The following is a 15934-nucleotide window of genomic DNA, read 5'->3' on the forward strand; positions in this document are numbered from 1 at the left end:
ACAACAAAGTACAACCTTTCTGTTCACTTCAGAATCATTGATGGACTGTATTTAAAATGAATGGCATGAACATTCAGGGAAATTAATTTTTTTCTGCTTTTGGCTTGCACTGACTTTGGTATTGAAGCAAAATACATTTGCACTGAAAACTAAGAACTATAGAACTTGCAGGTGCACTTAAACTACTTAGAAGTCACATCAGCCACATGTATTGTCATCTAAAGAATTGTTTATAAAAATGTAGAGCTGATTAATTATTTTCCTTTATTTGTCTTAGATCTCCAAGATGCAGACACTTCTGTACAGGGCACTAGAACTACACCCCCTCCTTTAAATGCTGTTACCTCTAGGCCTGAAAGTCTGCTGAAGAGTAGCACAGAGATGTTTGTCAGAAATGTGACTGAACACTTCAGTAAAAATCTCATTGAAAATGTCTACTTTGACTTGAAATCTGCAGTAACAGAGAAAGTCTGGATTCCAACAACTACTCTTCAATACTCCAGCACTACAGAAGAGGTAAGACAGAAGAGTTATTGATTGATTTTTATTAAGCCTGCTCCACTCTGTGGAGCCTGATAGCTATTACAGGTGGATGTTTCACAGACAAAAAAAAAAAAACAGCTACAGGACTAAGCTTTGTTCTTTAATTTGATGGGGTGCTTTTTTCATGCTGATAGCGCCCTTTGCTAGAAGAACAGCTGCAGAAAAACTCTGCCTCTTCTGTACAGCACAATCCTGGTGTGCACAATGCATGGGGAAAATCTCCAAGCTCGAGGGAAATGCTCAGGATACGTGAGGAGAAACAGAAAGCTGATGGATGTGGCAGGAGCCACAGGAGCCCGGGTATCTGCTCTCAGTAACTTTGGCTCTGCCATCAGTTTGTTGGAGTCTAGTTTTAATTACCCTCTAGGAATCACAGAATGTTTTGTAACGTTGTTTAGGATAATTGAGTCCTAATATTACATGCGTGGTTTCTGAATGCTTTAACTTGCCTTACAAGGAAACCTGGCCTTGACCCTGGTGAGCTTATCTACTGACTGATAGGCAGAGTGGAGACACACAGCTGCTACTTGATCCCGGCTCTGTCCAACCACAAGAGCCGTGGCAGAGGAGGGGAACAGGGGTGCCAGCCCCATCCATAGAAGGAGCTAATGGTGGGCATTCAGTACCTCCACATCGGTTTCCAGTCTTCCATTTCTGCAAGGCACAGTTAAGTAACTGGAGAGCAAATCTGGAATCTCCATTGGCAAAACATGCACGGGCAGTTGGAGCTAAATCATGCGGGACATTGTTGGTCACTGTATCACTACCAACACACAGCAGTTTAGAACTGAAAATCCCAGAATTCCCTGTGGTTTCTTCTCCAGGAGACCACACTGCACTCAGTGTGTTGGGGCAGGCAAATATGCTGCTTCCATTACTACTTTGGGTGTCAGTGTTTCTGTGGATAAGACTAAAAAATGTGTTTTGTATTTGGAGAGGCTGTGGACAGAACAATCTGTACAATCTGATATGGAGATCACTAGAGACAGGGAGAAAGGAGAAGTGGTGTCACCCAGGACTATGCTGACCAAAATAACCAACTCAAAGGTTTATGGAAAGGGACTGAGCCAGTGATGGATACACTGCACCCCATTCCATAGCTGATGGTGACAGTTCTTTTAAAATTTGATTATTCTGGCTTGGTGCAGGCAGGCTGAGCTTATTTCCCTGTGCTCTCTGTCCATATGCCTACCTCCTGCACAGAATACTGGTCTCCTTCAAATGGAAATGTCCTACATAATCGGGCATTACCAAACTGCCTCCATCACTCCTGCTAAATAATCTCACCAGTGCTAGAGAAATGGCACCATTTGAACTGAAGCTACTGCCTCTTGTGTTCCTACCCCAGTTCAGCTCCTGATTCAGACGATTTGCACTGAGCAAGTTGCTTAGGTCAAAGCTTTCAAACCAGAATTCTGATGATATGCACTCTAAACAGATCCATAAAAAACATATTCATTAATATCTGTCCCTTAGAGCCTCCAGCTGGGTCTGGACATTTGAATCTAGATACACCAATTTAGACACACAAACTTAAAATCTTTGGCCTCCATCTCTGATTTCCTGTCTTTAGAGTGGAGTTAAAAACATTTTTGTCAAGCTAGCAGGAACGTTTAAAGGATTAAGCAGATTTAACATGACACTTTGAAAACACATAGACCAAGTAAGCGCTAAGTATTGCTGTTAGGGAGACATTACCTGCTATGAACTGCATTTGCCCAGGCTGGGCCCTCTTGTTTGTAGAAGTAAAGCCTTGATGTTATTTGACAGTGCGCAGTACCCATTTGCTGGGGGGGACAATGGTGACACTTCAATTGAACAAAATGTTTGGTTTAGAGCAGCCTTGGATTTCAAGTAAAACTGCAGCTTGCACTTTCAATCATGACAAAAGCTGTGCAAAGCCCATTTCCTCTTGATTAGAGAGACAGAGGTTGGTGTTTAAAAAAAAAGTCAGGAAACCTTGGGAAAGTGTCTGAAAGGGATTGTGGAGCCTGCTATTAGAGACATATCCGGCCACTCCCAAAACTCACTTCCAGTTCTTTTTTTTTTTTCTTTTTTAATTAGTTTCTTGGCTTGCCACACAGATCGGTAAGTGTTAAAGGCTGTGTGACTGCTGATTTGCTAAAAGCCCTTTTATTCAATATCATTCTGGAAATAATTATTCGTCTTATGTTGGCTATTCTGTGTAACCTATTGCTACCAAAGAAGGATGGCATAGACATCTGTGTCAGACCTTACCCTTGCAGCCGCTTTGTGCTGGCTAACGTACAGAAAGAAGTCTCAAAACCCTTAATAAACGAGTACTTTCCTACTAATACAAAAAGGTGGTTTTAAAGATTTTACAATAGCAAGAGTAATAGAGCAGGAATTTCTAAATCATGGGCACTGCTGAGAAGGAGCAACATCCCTTTTCTCCACACGTTATCTTCTGTTAGCTGGAAGAGACAGACAGACATTTCCAAGAGTCTTTAAATGTTACTTGTGGCAGGTTCAATTTCTTTCCTGAATTTTATAAGTTTGCACTATTGGGTTTCTTTTTGTCCTTTCACACATTACATCTACTTAACTAACTTACACCCACGTATCCGAATTATATCTTCCCTGAAAATTCAGATAAAGGATGTTTTCCAAAATCCTTACAAAGTGAGCTCCACTTCCCAAGAAAAGGTAGGTTACTCTGAATATTGTCTTTTTCAGAGAGGGGTTTGAAGTAATCCAAACATCCCGATAAGCCTTCAGATTGGCTCTTCTCCAGTGCTGGAAATATATTAGTGTGGCTTATGCCATTAGGTCCAAAAAGCACGATCATTTAAAGATGAATTTACACTGTAAAACTCTCTCACCTTGAACTGATTACAAGACACCTATGTCATTTCATTCCCAGTTTAGGTCTAACACACACACACCTTGTATTTTCCATCAGTGGTTATGGATGTACCAGCTTTTTGGGGCATGGTCCTTCCTTTTGCCTGAAGTACGTAAACCATCTCTTCCAAGGGAGATCTTGTTCTGCAATGGGCTTGAGAAAGGCATAATAATCAACACATATTTATGTCATCACTTAAGGTGATGTTCATAAAGTTGTTAATCATCTCGAGCTTTGCAGAGTAAAGCCTAACACTTTGCATGCTGTGTCCCTAGGACCAGGCATGGAGCTCCACTGGGACAGATGAAGTTTCCCTAGGCATGGATACCACCTTAAGTGCTCAAACCTTCGGTTTCTGAACAGAATAACGAGAGCCAAGGTTTTTCAGACATTTGTTTGACAGGCTGATGCCCACAAAAATCCTACAGCAGCAGCTCTTCAAAAAGTCAGGCTAACATTTGGAAACCCTAGCACCCTTTTTCTCCCTAAAATGGGGCAAAAGCAAAACAGAGACAGTGTTCAATTTGCTTGAGGTGCTACTTTAGAAGTTAAAATCTCACGTGCATCATACAGTACAGAAAAATGCAGAAAAGTGCCATTCCCACTGAAGAAAGTAAATGTGAAATTCCTCCCCCTTTATGCAATCTGAAATTTACACCATGGCTGCTAGGTTTTTGTCTGTTTCAGCATCTGAAAGTCCAAAATGCTTCTGGCTATGTTTCTTCTCCCACACCCCACCCCACATACACATACAGGTGAGTTGTAAGGAGCTGAAACCTAAATAAGTAGGCAATGGGCACACATGGCAGAAACAGAGAGCTGTGCCGCGGCTGCAGCCCATCTGAGGCTGCACGCAGCTTGTTCGGTGCAGTCAGAAAACAGGGAGACTTTGTTGTTTTCCGTGGCGTGTGTAATTTTAGCTTGGGAGTTATTCAGGGGACATGGGCAGGGATTCTTTCAAGGACACAAGTCGATGGGGAACAAAACAAAAAGCTGAGATAAGTTGGCCGCGGGCTCCTCTGCCGGTGCGCGGGGCTGCGGGCAGCAGCTCGGCGTCGGGCTCTGCCGGCAGTCCCCTTGCCGCAATGCCTCCGGTCGCAGTGCCGCAGGGTCGGGGAGGGGACGGAGGCCTTGGTGGTCTGCGACTAACTGCTAAAAACGTCAGTGGTTGGGACACGGGAGCTGGAATGGTGGTTTAGTGATGGCTGAGGCCGAGAGGAGGGTGGGCCAGGAGATGCGGCAGGTGTGAGTGGTAGCAGGCACAAGCAGCACGTGAGGCGAGGCGGCCATGAAGTAAGGCAGGTGTGAGGCGAGGTGGCCATGAGGGGATGGCAGGCTTGAGGAGCAGGGGGCACACAGGGCACGGCGGGCACGAGGCGAGGCAGCCGTGAGGTGAAGCGAGGCGGCGTCGAGTGAGGCGCAGCCGGCGTGAGGCGGGAGTGCTGCCGCCCGCCACCAACGGCGCGGCCTGAGAGGCCGAGGGGCCCTGAGAGCCAGGAGGAGAGCGGGGAGAGAAGCCCCGGGGGAAAGCCGACGCGGGGAGGAAGCGGTGAGGAAGGAAGGGAGGTGGGGTGGGAGAGGAGCCGGGAGGAAGGTGGGACCCACACGGAGCGAGGGGTGGCACCCCGGGACCCGCCGCCCGCCGCCGCCCCCCGCGCCCCCTGAAGGGCGGGCGCGGGGGGCGGCGGCGGGTCCCGGGGCTTGGCCCCCCGCAGCGAGACGCGAGGAAATCGCCTCTTGATTGCGGAAGTCGGCGGGAAAAGCTCCGGCGGAGTCAGCCCGGGTCAGAATGGCAGCGTGGGAAGCGGCGGCCGCCTCCCCCGCCTCCTCCCCGCTCCTCCTCAGCCGCGGGCGGGCAGCCCCCCACCCCTCCCCACCCCGGTGACAGGGAGGCGGCGAGGCGGCCGGGGCAGCCCCGAGCGCATGCAGCAAGCGGGCGGCCCGGCGGAGGGCTCGGCGGCCGGCCGCTCGGAGCCTGGCCGGGGAGCGGGGGGCCCCCGGGGCCCGCCGCGGCCACTTCGCTTCTCCATCACTCCCCTCCCCCCCCCCCCCAAACCCCGCACCCACCCCGCCGCCTCCCTTCCCCTCTCCCCCTCCCCGCGAGGGTTTTCGGGGTTAAAAGCTGCCGGCGATGCTCAGCTATGGAGCGGGATTCGCCCTGTGGACGGCGTTGGCCCTGACCAAGGTGAGCGGGCGGGGTGCGGGGTCGCGCCTCGCCGGTCCCAGCCGAGCCCTGGGGTTGGGGGTTGGGGGGGCGTCACGGGCGGGTTCGCCCCGCACCGGCCCAGCGGGTTGCGGCTTGAGCCCGGGGGGTCCCTTCAGCGCTTCCCCCCGCTCTCCGCAGGCCGCGCCGGGGGAGGCGGCGGGATGCAGAGCCAACTTGACGGAGCGGCGCGTCGCCGGGCAGAGCGTCCGGCTGCGGTGGGCCGCCGCGGGCCGCGCCTGCAACTTCAGCCTGGCCGGGCGCTCCGAGGACGGGGAGGCGGCCGGCTGCCAGCCCGCCCCCGCAGGCAACGGCTCCTACGGCTGCACCCTGCGGGGCCTGGAGGCCGGGACCTGGTACCACCTTCGCATCGAGCCACTCGCCGCCGGGGAGGCCCTCAACGTCTCCCTGCAGACAGGTACGGGCCGGGGGCACGGCAGGTGCTCGGGGAGGGGCGCCGGGCTCTTTCCTTCCCGTCCGCTTGCTTCGGCCGGCCGTGAGAGGAGGAGGGCGATGCCTTTACAGCTGCTGCTGACTGGGGCTGTGCCGCGCTTGCGGTTTCTCTGCCTTGCTGCCAGAAGCGGCCGCTGCCGAAGGTTAACGCAGCGGGCTGGGGGGCAGGAGGTGCTGTGCGGGGCCGAGGTCAGGGCTGGGAGCGCGCTGCTGGCTCCCTTAGCCTGCCATCCGGCAGAATGCTGCGGGAATTGGTAGCCGTGACACGCTTTGTGCTCATGCAGACCTGTTGGCTTCATGGATCCTCAGGCGACAGCTTATTTGCTGTGTTTAAAGTACAATCTATTTCATGGCCGATAGACCCTGCTCAAAGATAGCTTACTGTTTCAGGCCGGTTCTGCGCCGTTCATTTTCTCTAATCAGAGTCTAAAAGTCAGAAAGTAAGGCTGAAACTTCTCGCTTGTGCGCTTTCCTTGAATATAACCAGTGTTACGATGGGCAGTTCTGTGCAGAGCACTTGCAGTGTCCCAGCTGTAACTGGCTGTAAAAATGTTCGGGCAGCCTTCCAGAGTGCTGCCAAGGAAAACCCCCTTTCCTTGTGTGTGTTTGTGTGTGCATGTGAGCAACTCAGCCATGAAGCAATGAATGGTGTAGAGCCACCGGCTGCAGTGACAGAGCTGGACTGTTTCTATCTATATTCGTGTTTTTTTTAAAGATGATGAAATGTAGTGTTGTCCAGCCTCTTACTGGTGGTAACACAAGACTCAGAACAGAGATGTCTTAAATGAGATCCATCCGTCATTAAATGCCTCCCTGATTTGCTGCTGAAGCGTTAGTTTCTGAGAGGTACTTTGCAGTATTAGTATTGAAGATTTCAGCAGCCAAATACTTAATAATTAGCAGTTCAGAGACATCGTTTACTGTCAGACCCTTCTCCCTGCATCAACGATACAAATGCACTGAATACCCTCCATTAATTTGCCTTGGTAACTCAAGTTAAACAAAGTCTAGTGACAAGTCTGCTGGCATGATAGGTATACGGTAAGCACAAGTCATGTCACTTGGTGAAAACGAGTGACGGTTTCTGCTCAGACAGTGATTTAAATCTGTGTCATGCATCATGTGAACCTTTTTTAATACTGATGACTTGTAATTTGAAAATGGAAAGAACAATTCAACCGTTATCAGAGTGACAGATATAAATCACCATTGTTGCTGCATAGTAGAGATCTTTTATTGGACACTTGCGTAGAAGCAGAGAAAAAGATACCACTTTAGACTGCATTTTGATTAATGAATAATCATTTAGACAGTAGTTTGTGTATGTCATTTATGGCTTTTTTATCTGTAAATAGATTTTGCAAGACTGTAAGATGATAAAAGTGATTGGAACTAACTGCTGAGTATAGTCATATTATGTAGCTGACATTAGAGTGAAAGCACTGATTAAAGTTTGAATGAAATACTGCAAATTAGTGGACCATAGTTGAAGTGAGGCATATGCTTGAATTTTGGATAGCAGAGATCAGTCCAAAGTGTGAAATAAGAATAGAGGAGCCATGGAGGTTTGCTGCAAAGACAGCTACTCAGTTTACTCCATGGTTCCTTGCTTCTCTTGGTTCAGTCACATCAGTTGCATTGTTTGATGGTGTTCAAAATACGCAAGTAGCTCCAAAATTTTCCATTTTATTTTTTTCTAAAGATACAGGGTTTGTTATGCCCCTCAACAATCTATGTTGTACTGTCAATAGCATGCATTTCAGCGCAGAAAGAGGGGAGATTATTCCTCTGTGTGTTTCCACTAGGGGCAGCCTTTTAAACCATTTTTTTGGAAGCTCTTCTTCACCTGTTGCGTTGTAACTTGATGTCAGTAGTTTTGTTTTACGATCTGCTGAGCCTGAATGTCCATAGCCATGTGTTCCTGGAAACTATCCTGTGAATATGGAAATATGAGCAAGATTTTCAGCCATATTGTAAACAAAATTCCCACTGATTTGAATGTTAACGGAACTGAGCTACCATGGGCCATCTAAAAATATCGTGTCTGACCTTGGTACTCAGTGAGGTTCCCTTCCTGAGCTTTTTGTCGAAGAAGGATGGGTAAGCTGTCCTTTGGAGGTGCCCAGCTTTCTCCCTTTCTCCACTGAGTATAAAAGGAGCCTAGGTTAAACCAGGCACCTGAAGTTTAGATGGCTGAAGTGAGAGGAATCCCATCTCATGTGTTTACTTTTGCAAAATGAGATTTTGAACAGTAAATGTATGCAGGGAAAGTTGCAGATTCATTTATATACTTAGTTCAGAAGCTTTAACTTTTTGCTCATATTCAGTCCCGTTAAAATTTTCATGTGCTTATTCCTGTTACGAGTTCAGTCTTCATCATCTTCCTTATGCAAAGTTCTGGAGTAACTAAGCCCAGAAAATCTAAAATATTTCGTTAAATTTTGAGTGTGATCTGTTCTGACTAAGGACTTAAGGTGAAAGCAATCAGTAATGTGTACCGTAGTTGCAGCTCTAATGTGGAGGCTTGGAGAGGACCAAATCTGTAACTTAATTTGACCTTTCGAGTATTTGATTTCACATTAAAATCATCGTTGTGACAATGAGATAAGTCTATCTTGTTTGCAAGTTTAATATTCCAATAGAATAAGTGTGCAGCTCACCAAGACGGCAAAAACTCTGAAGTAACACCAGACCCTTGGTGAATCTTTTGAGTAAAGAAGCAGCTTCTATTTCACTTGTGGATGCATAGATCTGAAATCTAATAATGTGGAGAATACTGGTACAATAATCCGCACTAGTCCACTAAGGTGGAGTCACTTTAATCAAGAAATTTTGATCCATGGGTTGTCAGTTGAAAATGGCAAGTATTTAATCCTCTAGAGCAAAACTGAAATAGGTCCTCCAAAACGATGGAAAATACAATCACATATGCACTGTATAAGCCAGGTATGCACAGGCGTGCGGACGCACATACAGTGTTGGCGGTTGTGCTATTTTGGTAGAATAGGAAATGAAGAAGAAGCTGATAGCAGCATTTATCAGCTCTGAGCTGCAGATAAATTTTCCACTGCAAACCCGAGATTACACATGTTAGTAGACAGAAGTCTGTATATTTATTTCACATTAATAATTATAATTTGTTGTGGTTTTTGTATATATATACTTAAAACAGCACATAAAACCATAGAACTAGTCAGCATGCTCGACATCATTGTAAAGTTGGGACAACACATGCACCTATCGGTCTTTTCAGGTTATCTGCTTTGTTCTCAGTAAAATTATTTCTGTGACTGAGAGCTACTCTATGACAAAAGATGGTATGGTTGTGTCTTTCTTGATCACAGATAAAGTACTTTTCAAGTTCTTAATTCTCCAAATGTCTGTGCACCGGCGTAACTGAGTATTTCTGTAATGTGTTTTCAGTGAATGACTAGGTGTTTAATTAAAATTCTAGTTAAAAACAATAGTATATGAACAGATTGTGAATTACAGTTAAATTTATTAAATTCAATTCTGAGATTCAGATGTGAAATACTGGTCTTGAGAGCCAGGAAAAGCAACCTGGCAGTTCCCTTGCTTTCAAGTATATCTTCTAAAACAGACTTATAAATGCCGTTTTCAGCATTGTTTTCTACAAAAATATTGTAGTGATATATTTTGTTAATCGAAGACACCTGTACTGAGAGAACTAAAAGTAAATATTTTTTGTCAGAAAAATTGCTAAATATTTGAATGAAAAGAGGTTAAAAATCCCACCTTCTAAGAGACAGTCTGTTATTTTTCTATTGTAATATGTAACTTTGAAAATGCCAGAAGCATGGCTCGGCCATGTGTTCACTCCTGTAAATTTCAGATTGTTTAGGACAAATCTGATTTATTATCTGTCTATAGGAACAACTACTGTGACATGGCTCCAACTATAGTCTCTATAGTGCTATAATCCATAATCACATAATGGTTATGATCATTGTCTCAAAAGGCAGAGTACAAGAAGAGTATAAATCACCATGTAGCCTGTTGTAAGGATTTTCTAAGATGTCTATCATCCCAAAGAAATTAATATTTGTACTTAATAAGGACAATGAAATCAACATTCTTTACTCAATCTTCAGAAAAGTCTTTGTGAGGTATGTTACTGTTTTATGAAAAGGGAAAACTAGGAAAACGCTGGATGATTTGGTAGGAAGATGGCTGAGACTGGAAGTCAGGAATTCCCCGTTCCTCAGTTCTGGGCTCGTATCTCTGAGTTATGTTTTTTTTTTCCTCCTGCAGAAGACAGGGCTGTTTCTGTGCTTACAGGCTGTATTTGGGAGTCACGTCAATGGGATTGGATGTAACCATATCTATCATTTCTATAAAATGCATCTATAGCAGCTATGCACACAAAAGTGAAAATGGACGTGCAATGTAATTCAAACAACATTAAGTCTCCTGGAAGACTGCTTTGTAGACCAGGAGACATGAGTTCATATAGTATCAAATGGTATAAAAATACCTTTGTGAAAATATTTCATTTCTGTGATATATCAGTGTTGTATCGTTGCCAGCAGAAACTTGTATAACAATGTAAATGGCTTTTTAAGTGTTTGTTTCCATCCAGGGCTCTTTCAGCCCAGGCACTTCCCAATCTCATTGTTCCTTTGTTCTAGCGGATGTACAAAGCACTGAGTGTTTTGTTTTCTGGACCAGATAGATTAGATAAAGTCTGAATTTCTGAACTTCACCTTCTAGGCACGCAACTCTTTTCTTTGCTAATGTACCTTAGAAGACAGATTGCCCAGGACAGTAAAAGCGCTTCTAAAAATGTCAGAGGTGTCTTCTTTTGTAGAATTTGGCAAATGCGGATTACGATGTTGATTACTTTTGCAGGACTAACGAGCAGTCAACAAAGTCTCCAACTTTGTTAGAGAGAGTTAAACTTCTTGACAGTTATTATAACTGTTCTCTTGATATCAGTCAAATGAAAACTTTTTCAGCTGTCTGTGCATCTGACCATATATAGTGCTGGAATTTATTTGTGACTCCCAAAGTTTGACCTTTCTGATTAGAACAATTGCCTTCAAGGAACAAGTTTATACCCCCACTATTCACTTTTGCCAGCATAATAGTCTTTAGTGCCTTAGTGTGTATAATAGGTGGAGCTGGTAGGCAAGCCTATTGTTAAGATTTCCTGACACTTTTCATTAAAACCTCCTGTCTCAATTGCTGTAACTGGATGAAGTTTAAACTATTTGGCTTGAAGCTTGATGTGCTTGGTCTTTGACTTGAGTTTGAATTTTAGTTGTTTTTTTCTTCTTTTCAGATTTAAGCAGAGTTAGTTTGACCTTGAAGAAAAAGGTCAAGAAAAGAATGTAGTTATTTTTGTTTATTGATTTTGTTAATTTAATTTTCATCTCCTTTTCTGAAGAGCACTAGCATCTGCATGGACCAAAGCAGTAATCTGAATTTAAGCAGAGATCTGGGTTCAGAGGGACATGGTATTTTTCACAGTCACAGAGTCACAGGCTGCTTGAGGTTGGAAGGCACCTCTGGAGGACATCTGGTCCAAGCCTCCTGCTCAAGCAGGGCTACCTGGAGCCAGTTGCCCAGTACCATGTCCAGACAGCTTTTGAATGTCTCCAAGGAGGGAGATATTCCGTTGAAATTCCTAATATGCTTGACTGACAGCATACCACCGAAACCTGTCACGCGTATGTTCTTAGCAGAGCTTTTGTAGGAAACAATTAAACCCTCTGCACCATCCAGGCTTTGAAGAAGAAATAGCTTAAAGGCTATTAGCCCTGTGATAGTCCAACTGCTGTGGTCATAGTGTGGGAGTAGGTTCAACTTTGTCCTTTCAGCCTTTTCAGTGCAGTTTTTAATTATGTGATGTCACACTCTTTCGTCTGCCTTGTTCAGGAAACCAGGCAGCAATGACTGCATTAGAGAAACGGTCTTTTTTTCTGTGTTTAAGGCAGTGTTCATAAGGAGATGTCAATTCTCAGCCTTGATGCACACTCCCTGTCTGATGCTAGGCAGGAGCAGCACAGAGTGTACTCATATGGAAGCCAAATTTAGCTGTTAAATTATTGGGAAACCTTTATTCTTTAACTCCCCAACTTGTGAATGCTTGATTTTGCTACTTGGGGTTGTTTTACGATACCTTTTTAATTTGCAATTGCTTAACCTTATTGGGAGACATGAATGTCGATACCTTAGTACCTGAACATGTAATAGGTTTCTTTTGATTTGCATGAAGTCTTGTGAGTGATGAAACACACCTGGAGAATATGAGCAACCAGAGTCTTTTGTTTTGGTTGATGTTTGCCATCCCTTTAGAGTTACTGTGTTTTACAGGTGATCTTACTTGAGAGCTCCTTAATAAACAATATAATAAACCCTGAGAGTTTCTCAGAGGAAAAAATCCCAATTCAATATAGTTCCTAAAAGTTTATCCAATGTACTGTTCTGGGTTTTTTAAATTTATATGAAAAATGCTACAACAGAACAGAAGCATATTCTGTTGGAATCTGTTGGAAGTGGTTGAAGTTAATACTAAAACCAGAAGATTGTTGCCCTTAAAATTATATAAATGCTCATGCCCATCAGTGGTAAAGTGTTTAGCGTGGATGCTAGGAAACGAAAGCCACTGATACTATTGTATCTATAAAGCTACCTTACACTGAGGTATTGAGTTCAATTTGCTGAATTTTTCATGTTTGCTGTTTCTTATTAAAGTTGTCACAGTTTTACTATCACCAGATATCCAAGCACATTATAAACATCCACAACTGGAGGTGTTTTTCTACATGTGTGTGCGTGAGTGAGTGTGTACACCTATACACAAGTTGAATTCCATGGGACTCTCTTGTAGGCAGGTTTCAGTGATACTATGTTTGTAAATGTAAAGCAAAAGACTTTTTGAAAAGTGCTGGCAGCATGATGGTGGTAAAGGGAGAGTTTTGGAAGGGTTTTTTGTGCTGCGGTGTAAAACTTCAGACAATGCCAATGCAAGAAATACTAGTTTATGTTTTCTGTTTGTTTTTTTTTTAACTACAGATCCCTTACCACCACCTCGATTTGAAATTAATAAGGCAAAAACTACCCTCACAAGCTTACAGGTTCAGTGGGATCCTTCCTCAGGAAAGGTGGACTTGTATAACCTAGTATTATTGGATCACAATAATAAAAAGATACAAGAAGTATCCATACCAGGAAGAATTTCAAAAATGGAAAACACTTTTTCCAGTCTCATCCCTGGGAATAAATACAACATTGTCCTTAGTGCAGTTGCTGGAAACAAGAATACCACAGAACTTCACATAAGTGGATCTACTGGTAGGACTTCTTTTACTGTAGTTCATTTAAATAGAACCACTTACAGTATTTTGCAGTTCTGCATTTTGAAATTAACAAATATATAGCATTCTTCTACCTGGCAAGCTGTATATATGTAAGTATCTATTGATTATATGTAGAAATAAACAAAACATGAATCTCTGGCTAACATAAAGAGTTGTTTGCTAAGAATGGAGGCATGCTGTTATGATGTATTTGGAAATAAATTTGGGGTTGGGTTTTCACTAACTCTAAAAAAACTCAACGTATTTCAAAAGTGCATATGTTCAAAGTTGCTGAAATTGTGGAGATAACCATTAGGCCTTAAGCATGTGATTTTTATTCCAACAGTGCCATCCCCTGTGAAAAATATTCAGGTCAGTGTCAAGACAGACACTATCCATGCTTCATGGTCTCCTGCCTCTGGGCACGTAGATCGTTACAAGCTGGTGCTACTGGATAATCGTGTAGTAGTTCATGAGATTCACCAAGAAGATCCTCTGACCTCCTACACTTTTTCAGGACTTACAGCAGGCCACCTATATAACCTCTCTGTCATAACCCAGGCTGCAGAATTGGAGAGCAGCAGTTTTCAAACTGTCAGGACAGGTATGATTTCAGAATTTGTCACAATAGCATAAGAAGCTAAGGCCATAATCTAATGATATTACAGGACATATTTCAGAATAATAAATGATTCATGTTCGATTCGTGTATATTCGTGTCTATTCCCAGACTTCAGTGTCTGAATTATCCTTCGCAGATATTTCTCCCCAAAGGCTATAGAGGGAGTTAGGGACACCATAAGCTTATTTGGTTCCCTAAGTTACCATTGCAGCCATTAGCAGCTAAATTAGCTTTTAGGGTATCTGCAGCTAAATTAGCTGCTCTGCTTAATGTAGGCAGCTCCATTAAACATGTAAAGTATCACCTCATATCTGTGAAAGAGGTTCACCTGACTTCATCAGTGAATTGAAGCTGTGGATAGTCTGGTTATTTCACAGTGTTAAGGACATTAGCTCCATGATTCTTAGCTGAATGGAAGGTGTAGAACTTGTGATTTTTGCAAAAAAATATTTTCCATGTCTTTTTTTCTCTGCATTGCAAAATAGCTGCTTTCTGGAAGTGAAAAAAAAATTTAGAGCAGGTTAAGAACTTTAAAACTGAAAGTTGGGTTTTGTTTTGGTTTTTTTTGACAGAGAAGTGTTGATTCACAGAACCAGAGTTTTAGAAATGAATTTTTTTTTTTCAGGAAGATTTTTCAGAATAGAGTTGTGTGGTCATAGAAAGATAAGATGATATCCTACTAGAGTCCAATGGTTAAAACCCTCATGTAAGCAAAAACAAGGTCATGCCTTTGCTTTCGTTCATTTCTGGCAAACATAAGGTGCAGTTTCTCCTACAGGAATCTCACCATGTAAACATAATTTAATATTAAGTGAACGATATTGTGATGTCTAGGACACACATATGAGTGCTGTTGTCACCTAGCACTGGCTGTTTTGGGGATTATACTCTTGTTTCATTTTATTTATTCAGAATTTTTTATTTCTTCCTGTTGAGGGGTGCAAACATTTTAAATCTCACAGGTTTTCTCCAAACATAAAAGCACTCCATCTAGCTTGCAGCATGGTTCTCCATTTCAGTACCTAGTGTGTCCCATCCTGAGAAATGAAGATATTGGAGGTGGCTATGCTTTGCTTTTGGTGGAGCATTTGAATAAATGAGTTTGATTCCAAGCGTTTCTACACAGGTGTAAATCAGGCATAGCTGCAATGGTGCTGTAACGTTTATTCTACCAAAATGTATGCAGACGTCATTTTTCTTAGAGCATGTGCATGGTCTGTTTTATAGCCAAAATGACTAGGTGAGTGTAGACATGGCTAACAGATTTTTCTGTTCTGTGAAACAAGAGAAGTCATAGTAAGAGGTGTCACTCTCAGCAGCAGAGTGTCTTAAACAGGGCTGCGTTCAGTTTCACTGTGGCCACGCTTTGCCCTTTCACTGTTCAGGCACAATCATTCATATTCCATGTATGTTAATAGAGAGCATGTGCCACCTGATTTATTGCTGCCCTGCTCTAAACAGTAACACTCATACAACCACGCAAAACTTAACTATAGCAGTTTGGAGACAGCAGGTCTTATACGTTCTGTGGTGGATGTATTTTATTCTCTTTCTTACTTTCTTTTTTTAGCCCCAGCTGGAGTCTTAGATTTGACAGTGACAAATGACGACAGCTTAGACGCTTTAAAAGTTAAGTGGAGTAGACCTTCAGGAAACCTCAATTTCTATAATATCACTCTGTCTCATCTTGGAGCAGTTAAAGAAGTCAAAACTCTGCAGCCACCAGTCACAGAGACTCTCTTTGACAAGCTAACTCCAGGACGTCTTTATCAGGTTACTGCCCGCACAGTGAGTGGTGAACTGTTTACTGATCGGATGGCGACTGGCAGGACATGTAAGTATTCTGCTTTAGTGAGAACATGGTAACCAATGCTATTTTTGCCTACACTGGCCTTGTAGAAAATCATTGTAGAAGACAAAATGGT

At 43.5% G+C, this 15934-nt stretch overlaps 1 protein-coding gene across 3 annotated transcripts in view; it reads left to right on the top strand.

Moving 5' to 3' along the window:
• The window catches only part of PTPRB (protein tyrosine phosphatase receptor type B), a 65391-nt gene that overhangs the window by 9965 nt on the left and 39492 nt on the right, over positions 1–15934 (top strand). The window contains exons 3-7 of one of the 3 annotated variants that reach the window (XM_075427690.1): positions 278–516; positions 5754–6030; positions 13104–13382; positions 13734–13991; positions 15580–15843. In XM_075427690.1, coding sequence (XP_075283805.1) covers positions 278–516; positions 5754–6030; positions 13104–13382; positions 13734–13991; positions 15580–15843 — 1317 coding nt within the window. Of the gene's footprint in view, positions 1–277; positions 517–5208; positions 5595–5753; positions 6031–13103; positions 13383–13733; positions 13992–15579; positions 15844–15934 lie in introns of those variants that run through there. The other 2 variants (XM_075427693.1, XM_075427691.1) reach the window with 2 other exon arrangements.

Source organism: Opisthocomus hoazin, chromosome 8, assembly GCF_030867145.1.
Source record: "Opisthocomus hoazin isolate bOpiHoa1 chromosome 8, bOpiHoa1.hap1, whole genome shotgun sequence".
In the NCBI taxonomy this organism is placed as follows: Eukaryota; Metazoa; Chordata; class Aves; order Opisthocomiformes; family Opisthocomidae; genus Opisthocomus; species Opisthocomus hoazin.